A 23,855-nucleotide genomic window follows, 5' to 3' on the forward strand; every position below is an offset into this window, starting at 1 on the left:
GAACTTTGATGCCCTTTGTATCTCAAAGCACGGCTGAGCACAGGTCTGTGAAACCCACGCAGGGCTGTGCGGACACAGGCTGCTGCTGCTCTCTGCTGACACTCCAGGCCAGGTCCCCTGAGATCAGGACCGCCTGGCCCGGCTGAAGCCTGTAGGACCTGGGTCAGTGGGGTTTCGGGCTCAGTCACTAATGCCTAGCACCATCATGCCCTGGGCTCCCATGAGGCACCAGTCGTGGGCTACAGTGGTTACATGCACTGCCGATAGCCCAAGGGGCAAGTGGTCAGATTGGAAAAGCCCTTTAAGGGGCATAGAATGAAAGAAAACCAAAGTTAGCCACAGAACAGGCTGACTCCATCCCTCCCTGGTTTCCCGAGGGTACGGGGGTTATAGGTCCCCACTCTACATTCCCATCGAGATCAGCACTTGGTGATCTGGGAAGGAGGGTGGTGCCTGCACAGGACAGGAGTCGGTGGCACATGGGGAGTAGGGGACACACGTGACAGTTGACTCCAGGATGGTTTCCAGGGCCTCTGTCTCCAGCCTCACTTCCTCCCAGGGAAAGGAATGTTTCCCCCTTGTTCTCGTCCTGGACAGCAAGATGGGGCCATGGGAAGCTGGGAACTAAGTCAAGGTCTTTATGTGTCCATGAGGGTCTTTACAAGGTGTGATCAAAAGTGCGGTGCGCGCTGCTGCCCAGCACCATTCCACTCAGAGGCAGGCTGGCAGAAACAGGGTGTGGCATCCTCCCCACCTTGCTCACTGGACTCTCTCCAAAGTCAAATGATCAGGAAAGGGAAACCCTTTGAATTTATTCAGGACATAGAGGCAGTCGGGACAGCACAGCTGAAGACCCTCAAGAAAGAGGACTTTAGACGATGGCATGAGCATGTTCACGGTGAGGGGAGGGTTTTGAGGGGGACTCATGGGAATTATGCTTTTACTATGATCATTTCTAAGAACTTAGACATTCGTCATTTTTTAGCACATCCCATATGTGCTTTGGATGATGGAGAGAGAGAGAGAGAGGTCCTATACAGCCTGTGAATTGTAACTGTCAATGTCACAGATAGCCCCAGACAAAAATAAAGGGACATTAGGGCCATGATGGCCCTAGTGTGGAAGCTCCCAGGGCACAAGTGTATTGCAGGCAGTCACCTCTGTTTCCCAGTCACAGGAAGGGCAAAGTGGAGTGTCAGGGGCCAGGGACCTGGGGCAGGAGGACCATCTCTGCAGGGACAGTTTCTGGTGAGCCTTACCAGTCTTGACGATGAGCACACTGGAGATGTTGGCACCACAACCCTGGTAGCTGGTCCGCACTGTGTATAGCTCCCCGGCATCCAGCCCTGACACCCACAGGGCCAGGCCACTGGTCCAGGTGCTCCGGAGTAGCTGCTCTCCCTGGTACACCTGCACGTAGAAATCATGGCTTCGGGAGGCACTCATGTTCCAGGACACCTGAAAGTCGCTGCTGGTGACGTTGAGGGCCACATGGTCCTGGATGGGAGGACAGTCTAGGAAAGCAGAGAGGAGGGAGCTGTGGGGCTCATCCTCCCCAGAACCCCTACAACACTTGGTTTTTCACAATTAAGAATCAAATGACTGGTTTGACCAGACTCACTTCTTTCTTCTGGAAAGCCATGTTGGCAGGCAGCTCCAGGCTGCTGCAAGATGAGGGTGTGTTTTTGATGAAAGGAGGAGAAAGTACAGCCAAGTCCAAGATGGAATCTCAGCCCCACCCACCCCCAGCCAAGCCGGCACAGTGCCGACCCACACATGCTGAAGTCTATCCCATGTGCGTGCAGAGCCTCTCTGTGAGGGCACTGTTTGGTTACCAGAGTGTCGGCACCCGCTGGGGAGACTGACGTGGCATCTCACACAGCACTCATCCCAATGGTAACCCCTAGGGCTGTACCCATGCTTGGTCATTGTCACCTATATTGGCTGCTCACTAACTGACTGCACTGCACCAATGGCCCCATGGGAATGAGGCGTGGAGGTCTGGCTGGGTCTCCTGCAAGGCCCTCAGTGCTCTGCTATTAGCACCCAAGCTGAGACCAGGTGTGGTGGTACCCACCTGCCATCCCAGCGCTCAAGAGCTGGGGGCAGAGGACCGTGTGAGCTTGTGCTGCAGAGTGACAGCCTGCCTCAAAAAAAAAAAAAAAAAAAAAAACAAGCTGTGGGCCTCATGCTTGGCCACCCTCTATTCTGGGACTCTGCTAGAATGAGAGCTCTATTTTAGATGAAAAATCTGGCTCCCAACAGGGATACAGGAGTAGAAATTACCAAAAAAGTAGGTGGCTCTCAGTCAAGACACCAAAACGTGTGTGTATTGGAGTGGCAGTTCTACAAAAAGAAAAAATTAATGAGGAACTTTAAAAAAAAAACTATAAAACCGTAGTAAAGAAGAAGTACTTTCAAATTACGTGGTTTCCCCAAGCCCTTCCTGTCAGGGCTCACAGGATACATTCTTTCTAGTATTGTGAAAACACGTGTCTTTCCAAACACATGTATACTTTCTCAGGAAAAACTAAAACAAATAAACAACCACAACAAATCAGTGCAGGGTCGGTGAGGTAGCTCAGCGGGCTAAGCACCTGCTTAGGCAAGCACAGGGACTGGGGTTCAATCCCCAGCATATAAGCCCACCCCCTGCACACTGAGCTGGTAACAGAGATTGGCCATGGTGGCGCACACCTGTAATCCCAGCACTGAGGAGGCTGAAAAAAGGAGGATCACCGCGAGTCTGAGCTGCGCAGTGAGACCCTGTACCAAATACATTGAAAAAGAAAAAACCAATGCAACCCATTCTCCTTTTTGCCCTCACTACCAGAGGTTCAGAAGCAGGCTCAGTTCCCAGTCACAGTCCTGCAACCAACACAGCCCGTAACTCCTCCTTCTGACCAGGTGCCAAGCTACCTTTCATAAAGCACCTGAGTATCTGGTTCCCCACAGTGAACCCTTGCAGACCTGCCTCAGAGAACATGGGAATGAATTACTGGAAGCCCACACTCCCTCTGCCTCAGAGAAACAAGAAGTACAAAGCCTTGATTCTGCTGGTTCCTATATTCTCCTGCATGTCACAGAAATAGGCACAGACACAGCTGTTGACACACCATGACACATTCCTCTGCAGCAAGGAATGTGGAATGGGGTCCAATCAAGAGATTTCCCTGACACAGCGCCTCACCCCAACTACACAGGATGCCTGGGATCAGAAACCTGGCCTTCTATCAGCCAGGCAGCTCTCTCCAGGCTTGGGCAGCACATGTAGCTCAGAAAGGAAGGCAGTGCTGCAGTCTTTCTTCCAAAACTCTGCTAAATTTGGATGTGGTGTCTCCAGCACTCAGGGGGCTGAGGCAGGAGGATCACCATGAGTTTGAAGCCAGCCTGGGTTACATAGTGAACTCAAAACTAGCCTGTACTACATAGTAACACTGTCTCAAAAACCAAAATAAATATGTGCTGAAAATGCCAACAGTTCTATCTCTATGCCACAAAGACACATGACAAGTGAGTTTGAATCCATATTGGTGGAAGAAGGACAGTGGGACACCCCCAAAACAGAAAAATGGGGTGAGTGGCACCTCTCACATTAAGGACTGGTATGACCCTGTCTCCTTGTTGGAACTCTGACACACACTCGGCATGAGACAGCAGGCGGCCTCTCCCTATTATGGGCCACCAGAAAGAGTGTTTTAAGGGTGTCTCTGAGCAAGGCAGAATTAACATGGAAAGGTGCCCTCAGCACTGGGAAGGGATGTGGAGAACACAAGCCAGGGGACTCAGGGCTAGAGTCGCAGTACATGAGCTGGCTCTTTAACCACACATGTTTGCTGTTCAAATTAAGATTCCAAGCCAGGTGTGGTGGCACACACCTGTAATCCCAGCATTGCAGAGGCTGAAGCAAGAGGATCGCCACAAGTTCCAGGCTACACAGTGAGTTCAAGGCCAGTCTGGACTACATAGTAAAACCCTGTCTCAAAACTCCAAAACGGATTACGCCAGTGGGTTCTCTGGCTGCTGGGCTGAGGCTGTAGAACCAGTGCATCGTGGCCTGTGAGGCTTACAGCAGAGTGGTCATTTGTCTGCAGGTTCAGTAGTTGGGACCAAGCTCAGTCCCCTCCCTCCAAGGAAATCCACCCCCTAGGGCAGCACTGCTGCCTCTGGATAACAATGTGGCTTTGTCTGCAAAGGAGACCTTGAGGAATCTGCAGCGGCCTCAGTCACTTTCTAGTCTCTGAGACACTTTCCCAGCACCATCAGGTGAAAGGAGGAGAGGTTCACCCTGGCTCACAGTGTGTGGAGGGTCCAGTCCATGCTCAGCTGGCACCAAGGTAGACAGGGGGGCACAGAGGCCTCGCAGAGGAGAACCGTTCAGGGCATGGAGAACAGGAAGTGGAGTGAAGGGAGGAGCCAGGGAGGGAGATGGGCCCTCTAGGCCAAGTCCCCAGTACCAGCCTCCTAACACCAGGTCACCTATGCCCCCATCATCCAATCACCTTCCAAGTCCCCTCCTATGATCCAGTGATGCTCTAGGGGGCATTCAGATCTAAACCACACCAGCCATATCCACCTCCAGCCACTTCTGATCTACAACAGTGGCAACTTCATGTGGCGCTAGGTTTACTGAACAACTGCTATATCCTGAATCAGTCACTAACTCTAGAAACAAGTTCACACCCACATTAGTGCCCCATAGGCACAAGGAAACATCCCCACCAGTGTCACCTATAGCAGAAACACAGCCAGGGAGCCATGAGGCACTGCTTGTGACATGCATGTCACACTCCACCCAGGACCTGGGCAACAAGGTCACAGCCACTGCTCTCCCAGGCCTGCATGTCCCAGGAGCACTACTCCGCCTAGTCCTGCCATAATCTTTGCTAAGAGGCTTTCTTGCAATCCCATTTTACAGAAACCAAAACTGAATCTCCAAAAAGCCAGGCTGTTACAACTCAGGACAAATTCACTTGCTTTACTCCTCCTTCTACCTAAGATTGAATAATGACTTCCAGAAATAGTAGGACCTTGTCTCTGAGACTCTTTGGGAAAACGGTCTTTGCAGGTGTGCTCAAGTTAGGGATCGAGATGTGAGGACTGCCCTGGACAATCGATGGTGCAAGATCCAATCCCAAGCATCCTTATAAAGGAGCAGCAGAGGAAGCCTGGGACAAGCATGGAAGAGGACATCCTGTGACAAAGCTCATACAGAGTGCAGAAGCTGGCTTTGAAGATGGAGAAGAGGCCACAAGTCAAGGGGCACTGGCAGCCACCAGAAGGTATAGAAGCAGGAACAGAGGCAGTGCAGCCCTGCCCAAACCTTGATGTGAGTGGCCCGAGATCCCTGCTGACACAAGTTCCTGCTCTTTAAACCTCAAGGTTGGCAGTGCTTGGTCACAGCAGCCACAGGACACTCATGTGCCTGCCAAGTCTTACATTCCAGACAGCTGCCCCAAGGCTCGGTAACACAACTTTGGGTAGATTTTTCTTGTATTGTAAAACTGAGTACCTTCTGATACATTCAGGCTAATTTTGTTTTTGTAGGATAGATGTGAGGGGTGTGTGTGTGTGTGTGTGTGTGTGACTATTGGAGACTGAACTCAGGGTCTTCACACTATCTTCCTGGCTCTTTTCTTATTTTTCTACTTTAAGACAGGGTCTGGCTAAGATGCTAAGTTTCCTGGGCTGACACTGAACCTGCAGTTCCCCTGTCTCAGCCTTGCAGAATGCTGGGATTACAGATGTGTACCTCCATGCCCAGCTGAGACATTTTGAAATCAGAACAATTCCTTCCACCTCTGACTCCATGGTCCAGGATAAGCCCCTTGGAACCTGGTTTGGGGTCTTCATCATCAAGGACCCCAGTACTTGTCACTCTAGCTTTCAGTGTCCTTCTTAAAGTGTGGCTCTCCAAACCAAAACTTAGTGTGGCATCCAAGGGCCACAGCAGCGAGCATCACTCTCAGGCCCAGGTGCTGAGCCATTTCTTCCTGGCATTCCGGATCCTATGCTTAGGGACGTAGACCCGAGGTCTGATGGTTCTCAGGGTGAAGCACATCAGAGTCCTCACCTCAGTGGCTCTGGGCTCATTTCTCATCCTGGCAGCCCTGACCTATCTCCTGCTCAGCAGGAGCCAGCTGGTGAAAACGCCTCTCCTGTGACTGTGGACTCTTTTTTTTTCCCTCGGGCTGGCCTGACACCATCCCTAGAAAGGTGGAGACTCTGGGTGGGATGGGAGCCAAGAATTAACAATCACATGAAACTGATCCCATCTGGACACTCACATGAAACCAGCAGAGTGGAGGGCACAGACTTGGGGATGCCCAGCCTGGCCCCTCACACTGACACCCATGCCCTGCCTGCCCCAAGAGACTTCTTACAGAGCTAAAAACTTCACTCCAGGGGACTGTACAGTCCCCAAAGCTGTCTACTCCTGCAGCATGAAATACACACTGAGAAGTATTTCTTCCCGTTTCTGACCTGTGCGAGGACTGAACTGCCTGTGTGTCTTTAATTGGGTGACTAATTTCCCAGGAAAAATATCTGAAGTTTGTGCTGTATTTTCCAAGAACTTGTCTCTCTAAGGCATTCCAGCGGATTGCTCATTTCTATTAGCGTCTCAATTTAAAACACATGCTGCTCCCTTTGCAGCGTGCCATTGGAATTCACCCTGAATCTCCCATCTGGAAACTGGACCTGGCCGTCTGCACTGCGGGAAGCATGGCCAGGTCCCATGTGGCTGCCCTGCCTGTGTCAGCAGCCAGCTAGCAGGTCTTGGTCTGGGCAATGGCTGTGTCTCATGCCCTAGGGTGCAGGGCTGAGATTGGTTGGCAACTTCAGCCACTGGAGAAAAGTCTACCATTTCTTAAGAGTTCCAGTGATGCTAAAAATGACTGAGTCTAATCTGTATTCCCAAGAAAGGGCCAAGATCTTCACTCTGAAGTCTACAGATTTCAGAGGCTGTGGGAGGGAGGAGGCTCCATGATACAGACTCCGGGTTGGTGGAGTGGGGAAGGAGGTGCATGACCCAGGTAGACCTTCCAGTCTTGGGCCACCATGCCACAGACTCACTCTGTGGCCAGGGCTGAGCTGCTGGTTACCTTTTCTTTTCCCTCCTACTCTTGGAGATCGGAAGAATGGTGACCACTCACTGGTTACCATTCCTTGTCATGTGTTGTTCCAGCAAATAGCTATGCTTTGCATAATGATGCCTTGGTCGTTGCCAACCGCATGTGCTTGGGTGCTTGTGCCACTGGGCCTGGGGGCTTAGCTGGCTATGCCTGCTATGTCTGGACAAACATACTTGGTGACATTCGTGCAGCATCCAACTCCCCCAACTGTGTGTAGCTCACAGTGTGGTGGGCAGGTGGCTGTGGGAGCCTGTTGCTGTGCCCTGGGCACCCACTTGGTAGTGAGCTGAGGTGAAACCCCTTCCCTATGAGAATTTTATAGGGAAAAGAGCATGCAGATCAACTATGAATAAGTTCAACCTGGGCATTCTCTAAACCACATCCTGATGTTATAGTCAGCATCTTCATAGCAGAATGCTGACTGCAGTAGGCACATGCTCACAGGGAAATAGCTGAGGGTACTATGTCACTGCTGTAGGATGGACACCATTGCTGCCCCCCTACCAAAAGCCACCATTGTGGGCACCAGGTTTCTTCCCAAAGACTTTCTCTGACACAGTAGAGAGGAAAGAAAGCAAGATGCTCAATTATACCTCCAGTATGATTTGAAAAATTAAAATCTCGCGTGGAAGACGGCACTATGGCTAAATATGATAAATGGTACCCACAATGTAGGTGGGCATATTTGAGAGAAGGGACAAGTGCATCCAAGCCTAGCTGATAACCAGGGTGGCTGCTCAATGCCTACTGGGCAGACTGTTTAACCCAATGTTTAACCAATGTTTAACACAGGGCACAGGTGCAAATCATGAGCCAAGCAAGAGGGAACAGGGTGTGGATGGAAGGAATTTCATTATGATGCTCTAGACTTGTAATTGAAAACTTGGGAACTTTTTCCAGAATTTTCCGTGTACTGTTTTGATCATCATTAGACAGTGAAAACAAGGTAAGGGGGTGACCACTATATACAGTGACATTTCTCTGTAAGTCCCTCATGGCAGGTGCCAATCACACAAGCCCAACATACCAGGGCCAGACTCTCCTGTCTAGGTGTCCCCGCAGGCAGCTAATGTCACCTCATAGAGCAGCATGGTCTCAGCTCTTTCTGTGCTTGCAGCATAAACAGAAATATGTCCCTCACACCTCCAGAGATGACAAGGCCATCCTGAAACAGGCCCCGTGTGGCTAGTGTCTGGCCTGAGAGCAGTCCAGGTCTACACTCTCGTGTCCCTTGGTCTCCAGCACCTGGCCCTGGATGTGGCACCAAAGACACATTTGCGGTATGGAAGTGCCATGCGAGAGGTTGGCCAGGAACCCACAGCCTCCCAGAGAAGCCAGGGACACAGCGAGCAGGAGCTGGCGGCCCTTGTGCACAGAGGCAGAGGTCTCTGTGATCCCCAGCACCAGACACAGAAAGAACCCCAGGTTGTACCCCCAACCCACAGCTCAGCATTACCTTTGTCCATGTGGCTCAGTGGCTGGGGAGGTGAGGTCAGCTCCTGGGGGCTGACACACTGGTAGGAGCCCTCCAGGTTCAGACACTGCTGCCCCCCAGAGCAGGCATGCAGCCCGTCATAGGCACATTCATCCACATCTGCAGAAGAAGAGGCAGGTGAGACTCCACCTCAACACCTCCCTTGTCCTCAACCAGGGTACCAGTGGCATCTGTTGCAGCCATGAGATGATGGCCTGAGGACACACTCCAAAGTACTGACCTCAAATGAAGCCGCTCTGTGCCCAGGATGAAGAAAGCACAGCAAGGCCACTCACCAGCTGTATCTGCGCACAGGTGCAAACAAGCTCCTGTGTCCCCAGCATAGTCCCAGCCCCTTCTTTTGGCTCAAATTTGTGACTCTCAGCTCTCTACCAATGATTGCTTGTCCTTATGCAGTGTTCCCACCTCCCCCAGGTGAGATGGACAGGACCTCCACTACTAGGGGACGGGCTCAGTCAGGACTGGCAGGAGAAGCTCTTTCTTTAGCTTCTGCAAAACATCAGCCTGGTCTCTAGCTCTTGGAGGAAGGCAAATGCCATCTCCAGGCTCTACATGACATCACTATGTGTGATCTGCAATGTCACAAACCAAGAACAGCACCTGTCGGGAGCAGCACGCTGCACCTGTAGAGGACTGGCACAGCGCATGGCCCCAGCTGCTGGCTCCTGTGCTCCAGGGGCCACATTGTGGTGCAGTGGCAGAACTCAGCTGCTGGCACGGAGGCCGTGTGGCCCATGAGGTCCTCACCAAAGATGAGTGCCAACCCTGACATGGACAAAAGCAAATCCAAACAGACCAGCTGGGTAATTTCTTCCAGGAACAAGGCCCTGTCTGTGTGCTTGGGCAGGGACTGAGCTACCTGTAACCTTTGCCCTGTACTTGAGCTCCTCCAGCAAACACAGGCCTGGCTGGCCTTGGAGTCCACTTGCACCTGGGCTGCCTAGCACTCATCGCAGGCCCCCAAGCAGGACGGACCTTGCACCTGGATGCCGATCACTTCACACACGCGCCTCATGATGTTGTCCAGCATGGCAGAGACATTGGCCACTGACAGCACTTGAGGCAGGCCCAGCAGCAGCCTTGACACTGTGGAGGAGGGCTCCGCACCAGCCGAGTCCAGGTAGTGGACATTGGAGTCCAGTGGCTGCAAGGCACTGACCACCTGTCAAGCCAAAAGGAGGGCATCAAACAGGGGCAGGGCCCCCACTTCAGACAGACCCAGAGGCTGAGGTCAGGAGCTGCAGCCTGCGGTGCACACATGCACACGCACACAGTCCAACTCTACAGAAAGAGCTGTGCTAGTTTTTGCAGCACAAGCACCCTGCAAAAGTCATGCAGGCCAGAGCCACCTAAGTCTTTGAAACCTCAGTTGTTATCAATACACTGTGCCCCCGAGCAAGGCTTGCACACTAAGGCCCTAACCCCTGGCAGCTTAGCATGTGACTTTATTTGGAAATAGTTTGCTGTAGATGTGGCAAGATGAGCTCATTAGGATTGGCCTGGATCCAGGACTGGTGTCAGCACACCAGGGGAAACTCCAAGGGAGGGAAGATGCAGAGGAGGATGGCTGTCCCAGGTCACTGGGAGAGGTCTGGCTTCCCCCGAAGGAGTGAGCTTAGCTAGGACCTCGATTTTGGGTGTTCTAGTCCCAGCACCATGGGTCAATCTGTTCCTCTCATCTCGGCTGGTGGCTCTATGCAGCAGTGGCTGCAGGACATTCACACAGCAGTCACAGCCAGGACCCTTAAGGCCCCCTACCCCTCCCAGGCCAAGATCCCAGTTCCTTGGAGCTGCGGACAAAGGAAGGGGAACCACAGCTGGAGGAGTGGCATCCCAGTGTGTCCACCTTAATGACCCCTTCTCCATGTCACCTGCCTCCTCCTTGCCACCCCTAACCTCACAGCCCAGAAAAGTGCACAGTGGAAACTGCACAGCCAGTTGGGTTTCCCAAAATCAAAGCAGACTTTACAAAGCAACCCCAGAGAAACCGATGGTGGGGGCGTGGGAACAGAGAAGGTAGCGCTGAGGGCATCCTGGCCATGTGGGAGCCCTGGCCCCGGAAAGAGGAAGGAGATGGCACCTGCCACTGCTGGAACCCTAGTGGGACAGGTTTGCTCCCGGGACAAGAAAGCACAGAAGGAGGCAGTGGTGAACAACAGCTGTATCTCAGACCTGTCAGGAGCCATGGTGAGCTATTCACAGGGACCATAAATGAGATAGCCGTGTCTTGGGCAGGATTATGATGATTTTACTTACTGGAAGAAGTGTCTAAGGAATAGAGAGCTTAGGTCACTAGCCCAAGGTCACACAGCAGATGAGGGGTAACACTGGGATTTGAACCCAGAATACTGTTCTTACTGACCAGTGGGGCAGTTCTTCAACAAGCTGAGAGCAGAAATTGCTCTGGGTGGCAGAAGTTAGTGAAGCTCCTGGGCAAAGGTGAGCAGCAGGGAGCCTCTCAGGCAGGGGCCTTCACAGTGGTCAGGCCCCCACACCCAGGTCCTAGAACTCGCTAAGCTCATGTAGGTGGAGCAGTGGAGCCGCAGATCCATGAGGGCAGACGACTGACTGGCCACACTGAGAGTACCAGGACTGACACTGATGCTGGCGTTGAGGACATCCTGGCTAGAAATGGCTGGGCACATCAAGAAGTGTGGGCAACCTCCCTGATCAGTGACTCTCAGCCAGGTAGCCTTGCCCCAGAGACAGAGGAGATGCTTGGAGGCTGTCACAGCTGGGGGCTGCTGCTGACCTCTGTGAATGCCCCTCAAGGGGGCTGCTGCATGTGGACAATGTGGCCTGGGGGCTCCCTCTCACCCCTGTCCAGGGTGGAACAGAATTCCATGGGGATGCAAGGGCTCCAGGAGCTCAGAGTGGCAGGCACTGGTGTCCTGAGGCCTGCACACACCAAGTGTGGCCACAGAAGCCACCGACAGCTGCTGTGCTGTAACTCTGACTGCACATGGCCTGCGTCTCCCTGAGGCTGAGGTTTTTCAAGCATTTGGGTTGGTCCAGAGTGGGGCACTAAAGGTCTGATTGCGGGACACCCCTTCCCACAGTGCTCTGGGTCCCTGGAGCAGCCTCTGGGAGGACCACGCCCCATGTCGCACCCACCAGGGAGCAGAGCAGGCGTGTGTGGTTCTGCAGCTCAGGGTCCACTCGCCGCAGGTCCTCGAAGTCCATCTTAACCCGCACAGTTACATTGTACCAGCTTATCGGCCGGCCCTCTGCCGTGGCAGCCACATCTGGAAGGTAAATGCATACAGGGGCCACCGGAATAGGGCAGGGTCACCAGGGGCCACCAGGCAAGGGAGACTACTGGCCCAGGAGGCAGGAGGCCATAACACCTGCAATGGGCAATGGAAGGTACCCAGGTTGGGCTTTCACTCCCCTCTTCTTGAGGCTACTAAAACATGTGGATCCTAGTCTCTGATGAAACAGGGGACTGTCCTTGACCACAGTGAGGTCATTCATCCAGTAATCCTGTCACAGTGGAATGTGACATGGATGTCCACAGTCACTATACACTTGTCCATTATTTCTATCATTGTAATCAAATAGCACAATATATAAAATACTAAAAACTACATAATGGAATATTGTGTGTGACAATTACAAAATACCATATAAAATGTATTAGATATTATATTTCATAATGTACAGTTTTAGAGAAGGGTGAATGCATAATAGTATAATAATACTTGATATTATTTATACTATTGCTTTATGATTATATATTATTCTAATGCATACTAATAATACAGAGTCCACAAAAAAAAGTATACACACTTCAGGAAAAGAAAAATAGCAGGGTGTTTTTTCAACAGATGGTGACACCCTTCTCACCTCCTAGAGGACATCATATATCACCAAAAAAACCATTATGCTATCAACCCTTAGAAAAAAACTGAAAAAGCACCTGCAGCAATCTCAGTGACCAGGGCTACCCAAGCAGCAGCTCACTGTACTAAGAAGTATCTGGAAGCTCCTGGCCACCACTGTGAGCTCCTCTTGTAACTGCAGAGGCCAAAGGTAGCTTGTAGGAATCTCAGGCTGTCTCCATAAGTTTAGTATGAAAATATTTACATGTTTTCTTTTCCTGAAGTGTGTCTACATACATTTTTTGGCAGACTCTGTATATAGTACATATAATGTGTATAGTTTTACGATACGTCTAGTGGACAGACTATAGGACTCTCTAGGGACAGCAACATCTACAGAGGCTGACGTGCCTTATATAAAATGGCAACGCGTTCACCTAGAACCTGTGGGTGTGGAGAGCCAGCTGCACGTTAGAACAGTGAGACACAGTATCATGGTTTTATTTATATCATTCTTTATGATGATATAGTGTACTAGCATGACTTCATATGTTATCGGTGACACATCTACATATATGGGGTATGATCAAATATATGATGAATGCTTAACTTTAAAAACATACTTCAGTTAGAGGCATACTGTTAGTGATCCTGTCCAAATACTTCTCACTTCGGGCTGGGGAGATAGCTCAGTAGAATAAGCGCTTGCCTGGTAAGTGCAAGGGCCTAAGTTCAATCCCCAGTTACACACACACACACACACACACACACACACACACACACACACACAAAGCCAAGTACCTCTCACTTCAGACATCCTCATCCATCATTCTTGCCACTTTCTGCAGCCGCACGGGGTCCTCTCTCCTCAGTGTCTTTAGCTTCAAGGTCCTAGCTGCCTTTGTGTCTTGAATACATTCAGACATTTCCCTTTCATGGGCATTCTGACTCGGGGAAAGAGCCAGGAGCCACACAGTGCCAGATCCGATGAATCAGGTGGATGAAGGCAGCATCACGGTTTAACAAGCCGGCTTTCCTCTTGGGTGGCACCGCAGCAGCATGCGCTGCAGTTTTGATCACACTTAGAAAGACACTCAGGAAAGACGACTCCAGAGCTGCTGCAGAAAGTGGCCAGGACAATAAGATGAGTGTGTGGGAAGCAAGGACAAGATTTTGAGGGGAATTTGTGACAGTGCCTTTTACTGTAATACATTTTTGTTGTAAACACTCACTGTATACTCAGAGCAGCCCTCACACTAGTGGTCCACATCCTTCCCTCTGAGCATTGGCCAGTGCATGGTCCAAGCCCAGCCCCATTCACAACACTCTTCTGACCAGCAGATACGCATGCCAGGCTAGCCAGATCTTGCCTGTGGGTCATATGGGGAGGATACCAGGGTCTGAAACGTCTGCAGAGCAGCCACCTGCCCCCCAGGATATGGCTACTGGTGAGCCCACTGCTGCTCCCAGGGTGTCCTGGGACATCAGGTCACATGAAGACCTGGCTTCTCCATCCATCAGGATGGTCTCCTACCCCAGAGCACCAAGAGCCTTCCATTTCCATGAAGGCCGAAGATGACATTTGGGGACACACAGACCTATCTGCACCCACTGAGGGCTTCCCATGACATCAGACCTTCCCCACACCCCACAGTAGCCCTACCTTGGGGCGTAGGGGCCACGCAGTGGTGGCCCCCTGACTGGGGACAGCATTTCTGAAGTCCAGGGCAATCAGCATCTGAGCTGCATGGAGAGACAGGTGTCTCTGGTGCTGCCGTCGGGCAGACGCCAGGTCTTGATGTGAACAGTGTGGTCTGATTCAGCGCTGAGGAGAGATGAGACATGTGCGATGCTGGCATTGAAAATGTGTGCCCTTGATGAGCCTCACGGGCACAACCGGCTTGCTTCTGCCTGGCATCCTGGAGGCCCGTGACAGGCTGGTACTGTCTCTAGGCCTGGGGAGCACCAGGGACAAGGCAGGGTGGGTGGGGGCCAGGGAAAGCTGCCCAGGAGAGGCCCCTATGGCCAGGTGGGTGGTGGGGAAGCCCAGGGCATCACCTTGGGTACATAAGGACAGGCCAGCAGGCCTAGGGTGTAGGATACAGAGAAGGGCAGGTCCTTAAGGCCACAGTCCAGCTCTTCTTGAGAGAAAGCAGCCTGGGAGAACCAGGAGCCCAGCTGTGCACAGCAGTAGTGGCAGCAGCCTGGCGTGCTGCTGGACACTGCTGGCAGCCTGACATCCACTGCGGGGTCAGCTGAGGCATAGCAGCCCAATCGTGGCTGTTCTCAGGAAGCTCTGTGAATGCAGCTGGATTCAGTGCCAGGAAAGCAGGGCCCATGGCACACAAGGCCTGAGACCCTGGAGTCACACCTGAAGGTGGTGGCCCTGAAGACCACCAGGACCTGGGCTGGGAACTGGGGAGGCCATGGTAGGCTTCTGAGCAAAAGGGTTTAGAGAGGGCTTAGAAAGGTCTTGCCAGGCATGGTTGCACACACCTGAAATCCCAGCACTCCAGAGGCTGAGGCAGGAGGATTGCCATAAATTTGAGGCTAGATTGGACTACATAGTGAGTTCAAGACCAGCTTAAACTATGTAGACAGACCCTATTTGACAACACCAAAAAATAAAGGGCAGGAAATATCTGAGAGTCACAAAACGCACAAGGGGACTGGCCAGGTGCTGGGGCTCTGGGCACAAAAAGCCCCTGAAGGAGGAAAGGAAAAGGCAGAGCCCAGGCCTCACTCCACTGAGAGATGCACCCTGCCCAGACCATGCTGCCAAAGGTGGCATCTAGGACATCCTCAGGGCATCTGGGCAGAAGGCTCTGGCACAGTCTGGATGGGCATGCCAGCTTAGGATAGGTAAGAACTCAGCTCCAGAGGGTGGAAGCTGGGTGCGAGCTCTCTGGGCATAGATTGGCAGGAGGAAGGGGACCCAGCACCTTAGCAGCAAGTACCAGCCCAGTGGGTGCTGCTCAAACCCATCTGGATCCTTCCCCAGTGCATTTGAAATCTATGTCCAGGGGCCGATGAGATGGCCCTGGGGCCAGGGAGGTGGCTCAGTGGAATAAACACTTCCCTGGCTGGTGCAAGGGCCTGAGTTCAATCCCTGGTTCTGAAAAAAAAAAAAGAAAAGAAAGAAAAGAAAAGAAATCTATGTCCACCAGTGTCACCGAGGACATTCTAGGGAATGGCTCAAGACCCCTGAATATCAGGGAGCTCAGACAGGGCCAGCTGAGAGCCCCATACCAGCAGCAGTCTTAGAGGGCCCAGGAAAGGGAGGCCTTGGGGGCAGTGATCCCAGGATGGTCCTCTCAGGGGCCCGGGGGCCTCCACAGAATGTTTTGCAGCCAGAAGAGGGGATAGTGACACTGGTTTCCATGGGGACACATGCCTCAGGGTGGCTGTGTCAGCCCAGGGAGAGAAGGGGATGAAGCGGACTGGCACCACTATCTGCTGCTCACTGCTGGTCCTGCAGGTGGAGATCCATGCTGGTAACACCCTCCTTCCCCATGGTCCTCAGCTCAGCTTCACCTCCTTGGTGTCCACATGACTATGGGGACCAATGCCTCCAGGTCCTTAGAAAAGGCCAGGCCAGAGTGGCCTTGGGGCAAGAAAATCAGTCCTGTGCACAGAACAAAGCAGGATGCTAGGCCCCAAAAGCCAGAAGTGGAGCCAGAAGCTCCATCTTCCACTTGAACATCAGGGACCTCATGGCCAAGCAGGTGTGAGGACCACATGGAGAAACGGCTCCTGACACAGCAAGAGGCCACGGGGGCACAGCAAACTGCGAGCAGAGCGCAGGGCTTATCATCATCACAGCCCAGAGTAGGGTTGGGTGGAGGATGCTCCCCGGCAGCATAGATGTTGACATCCAGAGAAACCCAGTGAAGCACCCAGCTATAGTATCTTTGCATTTTTCTCTAAGTCTAGAATGATTCCAAACCAACAGCTTTATTTCATTATAAAGAAAATACAGGCCATGCTCCCTAAACTGCCTTCCATGCACTGGTACATCCACCTGAGGGGGTACCCTGGGCCTGGCCAATCCCCGGGAGGATGAACCTTTGTTGGCATGAAAGGTGAGCTGGGCAGGTTGCCAAGTGGATCCTGACTGGGGTGTCACCCCTTCATTGGAGGAATGGGGGGAAAAGGTTGACCAGGATTGTTCTCAGGTGGAGGCTATGGGGCAATTTCCCTCGCTTATGTCTGTGTTTCCTCACTGTCTGGTTTATGCATTCACTTCTGTAATTCTATTTTACAGTTTCACTAACTCATGTGGCTTGTTGGTATGTTCTGAGGCTGGACTCATACCCATGGAAGTGGTGTTGCATATGGGTTCATGGATTCCTGCCCTGCTGGTCAGGTGGAGGAGAGGTGGAGGAAGCTTGAATTCATGACTGCCTGGGGACAAGGGTCTGAGCAGCAGGCACCAGGTGGCTGAGTTACGTGTCACCCACCCTCAGCTAAGTGGAGGCCCTGGCATGAGCAGAGCGTGTCTCTGGCCCTCTCTCTATCCTCCCCTACTTGTGCTGGACCCAGTTCTGGCTTTGCCTCATTCTTAACCAGAGCCACCGTGCTTAGCTGTTCTGTGCAGAGTGGTGGAATCCCTAGCTCTGAGTGGCCCAGCTGTCACCAGTGACTCTTGTGCATGGAAGTCCACGCACACTCTGACCAAAAAGTGATGCTGATGGGGGGCAGCGTGCTGGCCATACCCAGGGTGTAAATACTCCCCTGCAGAGGAGTCTGAAATGCCTGCAGAGCAGCCACCTGCCCCCCAAGATATGGCTACTGGTGAGCCCACTGCTGCTCCCAGGGTGTCCTGGGACATCAGGTCACATGAAGACCTGGCTTCTCCATCCATCAGGATGGTCTCCTACCCCAGAGCCCAGGGGCTCACACTGGGCTGTAGAAGAGGCTGGGAGCCACATGGCTCTACACACATAGGGGCTTTCCTGAAGGACAAACTGAGGACCCTCAATGCCCTCACACACCCCCAGCCACCATTGTCCACACCTTCCTCAGGTTCTCACCTCTCAACCTGCAGTTTGGAGACCCGGCTTTAGATCCCCAGGCCGAGTGCCCTACTGGCCCACCTGGACTGCCCTCTGGGCCATGTCATGGCCCCCTCAGGCTGCATCCCCAAAGGCTGAGCTGCAGGTGTTTGCACAGGAGCAGACTCTCACAGGAGGTCCAGCCTCCACTCCTCTCCCTCCCACACTCCTGCTAGGTTTCTGTCTGTCTCCCCACTATGAGACTGCCCCGGCCCCAGATTCCCAAGGGATCCTGTACTGTACTGGCATAGTTCCACCTGGTCTTTGACAGACAGTCACCTGTAGCTCAGGCCTTAGTCCCCCACCACCTAGGACTCTAATGAAGGTCCTCACTCAGCTGCCCTACCCAAATATGCTAACAGTACGATGGGTGGAAGTCCTAGGAGTACAAAGGAGGAGGGCAGGTGGGGAGTGGCACCCTGCTCTGCCAGGCTCTGGGTGCAAAGCCCACACCAGTGTGCCACAGGAGAGGTCCCTGGAGGTGGGACAGCTAATCCCTCCCACGATAGTCCATGATTGTTTGCTGCCGGCCAGCCCCTAGGTACCCACAGCCTAGGGACAGAGGTGGTGAGAAGAGGACAGAAGTCTCGACAGAGATGGACTCTTGGGATCCAGCACCTGGGAGGACACAGCCTATCCTTACACCCCATTTAGGAGATAACAGGGACATATAACGGCCAATGTTTGAGGTCAGCCATCCTACCCACTCCTGTGGAGGTGGTGCCAGGGATGGGAATTTGGTGACCTTTATCACCATGTTAACTGCTTGCCCACACTACTGGGGCTCCCCCATGCTGTGGGAAAGCAGGGTTTTCCAATCTCAGTGGCATCGCATGGGGCACAGCAGAGAGCACACTTGGGAGGGTGCAGCCATCCTGGCCCACTGGCCTCCTGCAGGTCTGCACTCATCTAAGGCTCTGTGACCTGTGGGCCGTGGCACAGGCTGTTCCCCTGCAGCCCTAGCACGGGGCACCTTGACTCCCAGCCATGAGGATGGATCACCAAGGAGGATCCCACAGCCTGGGTGGTGGCCTCCCATTGCAGGATGGCCCCAGCTGACACTAACCTCACCCCCTCCTGTCCTTCCCCGTACGGTGGGAAGCAGGACTTTCTGACTATGCGAGGTTGATTTGATCTGGAACTGACTCAGAGTGACAAAGCACCACCCACACACACTCTTTCACAGAGCCGGCCTGGAAGAGGTTATCCCTGGGCCTTCTTCATTACAAAGGCCGGTTGCCCTGGTAACCAGGCCCTGCCCTTATATGGCTGCTTCAGACTGCTGAGTTTGCAGGAGGTCAGGGTCTGGGGCCCCTTCTGTCTTTGCTGGATTCATGTTGTTGGGATCCCAGCTGAGACCTGCACATCACTAGAGCCTTTAAGAAGAGGCAGCCAGACTGCGGCAGGGGTTAGGAGTGGGGCACACCTGTCATCTCAGCACTCCTGGGAGATTGAGGCAGGAGGATTGCAAGTTCAAACCCAGCTAGACCCTGTTTCTAACTTTAAAAAAATTTAAAAAGTGCTGAAGGTGTTGCACAGCAGAAAAGCTTGGGGCTTTGTCCTAGCCCCACAAAAACAAGAGAATAGGAGGAGGAGGAGGAGAAAGAGGAAAAAAGTGTTGCTACCAAAGAGCTGGCAGTGCTGGTCTCCACCCCTGCATGTTCAGATCCCTGTGGAAGATTTCCAGGGTCACCAGGGCCCCAGCTCTGCCCAGACCAACTCCAGCATAGGCTGGGCCAGGCACCTACAAGTTCAGAGCTGCCCTGGGGCTCTGGACCTACAGTTAAATCCCAGAATGACAGGGATCTCAGCGTGGGGTGTAACCAACTGCATGGGGTCACACTGGAGTGTTATGGAAAGCCTAACTCATGTTCCCCACTCCTGACCCACCCCTGACACTTCCCTCCCCAACCCCACCCTGGACTCACGCAGGACGCAGTACAGGCCCAGCTGCTCGTAGCCCTCGCAGCAGTTGGTGACGTTCTTGGACTCGGGCACCTCCACAGTCAAGTACTGGGTCGTGTAGACAGTCTTCGGGCACTGCCGCCACAGAACCCAGCCACCACAAGCCACGTCAGTCACGTGGGACTTCTGCACTACTTCCACTCGCTTTACTGTCCGGGTCTCCTGGTAGCTGCACAGCTGGTAGCTCAGCAAGGAGAGACCAGTTTCTGGGGACCAGAGGAGAGTGGAGGTCAGACTCAGGGCAGTCACAAAGGGTGAGCCTCCTTTCCCAAGGGCTGAGAAACAAACCCTCTGGGCTTGGAGAGGCCTCTGGGAACTGCCACCAAGCCGGCCACACCTCTGCCAGGTGTCGCCATGCTCTCATGCATGTGGACCAGCCTACCTCAGAAAGGCCCTTCTGAAGTCAGGAGCTGCCTGTAGGCCCAATCCCTCTTCCCATGGCCCAGGCTCTGACAATGAAGACCCCAAAGAGAGGATCCAGAATTGAAATAAAGACAGGGTCCCTGTTTTCTACTCTGAGGCTTGGATGCTCTGAGCTGTAGGTTCATTTGTCTTGCCCCTCTCTGTTCCCCAGAGCCTGGGCAGCCACACAGGAATGAATATGCACCCACTTCCTCAACCAACTCCTCCTGAAGGCCCACTGCAGGCTCCGAAGGGCACCAGTAACAGCATTTAGGGAAGGAGGGGAAGGTAGACAAATATTCAAAGCACAGGAAAGGAACCTGTCACCTACAAACAGTAATCTGAACATAGTGTGAATGCATAAATTAAAAATTTATTATAGTAATAGACATGGATGCCCTCCAGCCCCCCACCCAACCATGCATACTCATTCTATCATCTTGACTACTTTTTGCAGCAGCTCTGGGGGTCTCTTTCCTGAGGGTCTTTATGAGGTCTGTTAAAAAAAAATACCATCCATTAAAAAAAAATACCATCCATCAAAAGACAGGCTCATAAGCACTTGATACTGTGTCCTCAGCCAACTTTTTTCACTGGATCTGACACTGTGTGGCTTCTGGCTCTTCCCCAAAGTCAAAATGACCATGACAGTGAGACATTAGGAACTGATTCAGGACATTGAGGCAGGTAGGACAGTGCAACTGAAGATGCTCAGGAAAGATAACTCTAGAACTGCTGCAGGAAGTGGCAAGGATGATGGGACGAATGTGTTCCAAGTGAGGGGGAAGATTCTCAGGGGGGCTCATGTCAATGTGTGATTACTGTAATAATTCTTTGTTTACTTAAACACACATCATATTTGTGGGCACATCCTATATACTGCAGATAATAAAAGTTGCTTTGTCTTGACCACTGTCCTTGGTTGAAGGAATGCATGGTCATTCCTGCTGTGCTGTAAGATAAGCATCAGACTTCTCCCAGGCCCTAGATATCTCCTGCCTAGAGCCTGGGTTCTGGGATGGACCTCCCCAGTCCCTCATCTATGTGGTCACTCTGTTGGGGAACCTCAGCCCCATCTCTACACCTCTTAGTCCTGTGCTGTCCCCCACTGCCAGTGTGTCTCTGTCACCTTATGTCACAGAAACTTCTAGAATTGCATTCCTTCAGAAGATGCTGGGTTCAGCTCAGAATGTGACCCTAGGTCCTCAGGTCCACAGAGGTCACCATGTTAAAACAAGGTCAGAGGTGTGAGCCTGATGCAACGTCATTGGTTTCCTTTTTAAAATGGGAATCTGGAGATGGGCAGCCACACAAAGGGAAAATGGAGATGAAAGCAGCAATCACATTGGTTCCCCCACAAGCCAAGACATGTTAAAGACTGAAAAACAAAACTGCTGAGGCCAATGGTGGTGCACGCCCATAACCTAGTACTTCAGGAGACTGAAGCAGGGGATTGCAAGTTTGAGCCCTTCATGGGCAACTTACCAACTCAGTGAAACCCTTTCTCAAAATTTTAAAGAAACTGGGCATGGTGGTGTGCACCTGTCATCCCAGTACTTGGGAGCCTGAAGCAGGAGGATCATCTTGAGCTCAAGGCCAGCCTGGGCTACATAGTGGGCTACTATGGGTCAACACTAGTGCTGAGTCCTAGACTACCCAGGGTGAACCTCTCACCAGCCACCATCACCAGGGCAACCTCTGTCCTAGCCACACAAGGGAACAGCTGGGTCACTGAGGTGTGGCTGCCTATTGCTCACCTCCAGAAAAGATACTTGTGGCACAATCTAGAGAAAAGTTGGGTCCGGTCCCAAGGGGCATGACAGAAGCCCAGTCATGACCCAGTGAAGGTGGCAGAAAGAACAGAAGGAATGAGGCAGTGATTTAGGACCGCACTGACCTTGGCAGATCCACAGGCATTCTGCAGCAGGAGCCTAGGGAGGAAGATCTAGATGCTTCCACCTGGCCCAGGCAGAGGTCTCAACCATGTTGATGAAGGTCACAAACTCAGGCCTCCCGGGATCCTCCTGGCTCCCTCTGATCATTACAGTGCCCCAGCGAGCACCAGAGAGCCTCCTGCTTGCATGTGAACAGCACGCCCTCCACCTCTCCAGGGAAGCTGGGATGTGTCTGCTTGTTTTGTTTTTACCTTCTACCAAGGCCAGATGGCAGCCCCAAACCCAGGCAGAAACCTTCTAGCAGATCCTGCTGAGCCACAGAGGCATACAGAGCTGTTGCCACAGGCGCCGCTGGTCCTGGGTTCTGGTCCCAGAGGCCAAGCCAGCATGGGCTCTGGCGTTCAGCAATGCCCCACCAGCCTCTTGAAGGCCTTCAGTCCTTCCCCAGAGCATGTTGGGACAACCCTTTGGTGAGAACAGGCCACAAGTTGCTCCCACAATGGAGGCCCAGCTGACCCCACAGGAAAAGCAGGGGTGCAGCAGTCCCCAGGGATGAGTCATGCCCTCTGAGCCAGGCCCCAGCCATGTCCCTGGTGAAATAGTTCCTATGCCAACTTGTAGAAGAATCAGGGAGCCTTGCCTGTGGGTCAGTCCATGTGCTCGATGAAAATTCTATCAGGATTTCAGCCCAGAACCAGAAGGAGTGGGGTACAGCCCTGGGGAACACAGTGCATACCCTTAGTGCCCACGAGTAGCTTGGGAGACCCTTCCGGGAGCTGCACTGATCCCCACCATTCCCACTCCCTTGGCATGGAGCTGCCCAGCTCATACCTCCCTCCTCCAGTGACAGTGCCACTCAAAAAACTCATGACACAAATAAAATCCTACTCTAGTGGGAAAATTATTGAACTAGTCTGAAAAGAAAGTTAGTTGCCTTTAGGATCTCTTTAAATTCCCATCTGAATGATGGAGATTGCAACGGGAAAGTGGTTTCTAAGCTTTGCTACCTCAATTCCTCAGTGTGGGGTTTCAGGAATCCACCAGTATGGGGAGTAGAGGGAAGAGTGGTTTGACTTGCAGTGGGGGTGTGCGCTGGGCCTCATGCATTTGCAGCAAGTACTGTTCCTCCGAGCTGACCCTCACTTGCCCTCTGTGGTTTTAATGGCCATTCCGCTGACCATACGCCACCTGGCATTTTGAGTGCTCCCAGGTGCTGGGGTAGGGGTTCTTTGCTCAGGAACTGTGTGGCATTAGCCAGTCTCAGCCACCTTGGTCCCCCTGAGATCCTTGAGGACACCAGTGCCCTACAGTTCAGGCAATCAGCCCTCAGGATCTCCAAGAGTTCACTGTTTGCTGCACAGCCAATCACTGGCTATAGCACATGGCTGCAGAAATGCAGTCCCAGGCCCCTCCCCGACCTGCTACATGGAAATCTGCATTTTATCCCCCCATTCCAGCCCCCAGAGGTACAAGGGTGCTCACAGGAAGTGAGGAGCTTCCTTTGGAGAGTGCACACAGCCAGTCTCCTGCCCACCTCACAGCCTGCCGCTGCATGTGGCTGTGCTGCCCAGGAGCAGGAACATCCTTGCCTGTCCACATCCCTGAAGATGCTGTCCTTGTGAGACCCCTTCCCAGTAAGCCCTCCCAAGAATGGCCTGGGGTGAGCCCTGCTCCCTCACCTGTGAAGCCGCTGGCCCAGCTCAAGCCAATGGTGCTGGTGCTGGCCAAAGCCAGCAGGGCCAGCCCCAGCATGCCAGGCATAGTCCCACGGCGGAGGCAGTGGTAGCACAGGGCTTGAGCCTCCACCTCAGCAGCCTGAGTCCTCAGCAGAGACCTGAGCTGACCAGGCTTGGAAAAAGGCCCTTCTGTCCTCCGTGATGCAGGCAGCGGCAATGGCTTCAGGAGAGAGCGCTCGCTGGAGCAGTCCCTTATGCCTGCTCGTTAGCGACGGCCACTGCTGAGGACATTTCCCCCGGGGCATCCGCATGTCACACACAGCCTATTCTTGCTCCAAGCAGATGGCACACCTGAGGAAAGGTGAGCAGCCAATGGCCCGGCCACATCACTGGGGACCATCTCGTTGTTACGCA

At 52.9% G+C, this 23,855-nt stretch overlaps 1 protein-coding gene across 1 annotated transcript in view; it reads right to left on the bottom strand.

The window, feature by feature from the left end:
* Umodl1 (uromodulin like 1) overlaps positions 1 to 23,526 on the bottom strand; it is a 48,899-nt gene extending 25,373 nt beyond the window's left edge. The window contains exons 1-7 of the mRNA XM_023716072.1: positions 23,445 to 23,526; positions 19,432 to 19,674; positions 14,113 to 14,274; positions 11,743 to 11,873; positions 9,604 to 9,790; positions 8,590 to 8,727; positions 1,260 to 1,514 (exon numbers count right to left, since the gene is read on the bottom strand). Coding sequence (XP_023571840.1) covers positions 1,260 to 1,514; positions 8,590 to 8,727; positions 9,604 to 9,790; positions 11,743 to 11,873; positions 14,113 to 14,274; positions 19,432 to 19,674; positions 23,445 to 23,526 — 1,198 coding nt within the window. The remainder of the gene's footprint in view (positions 1 to 1,259; positions 1,515 to 8,589; positions 8,728 to 9,603; positions 9,791 to 11,742; positions 11,874 to 14,112; positions 14,275 to 19,431; positions 19,675 to 23,444) is intronic.
* Between the last annotated feature and the right edge of the window lie 329 nt (positions 23,527 to 23,855).

Source organism: Octodon degus, unplaced genomic scaffold (genome assembly GCF_000260255.1).
Source record: "Octodon degus isolate 3935 unplaced genomic scaffold, OctDeg1.0 scaffold00045, whole genome shotgun sequence".
In the NCBI taxonomy this organism is placed as follows: Eukaryota; Metazoa; Chordata; class Mammalia; order Rodentia; family Octodontidae; genus Octodon; species Octodon degus.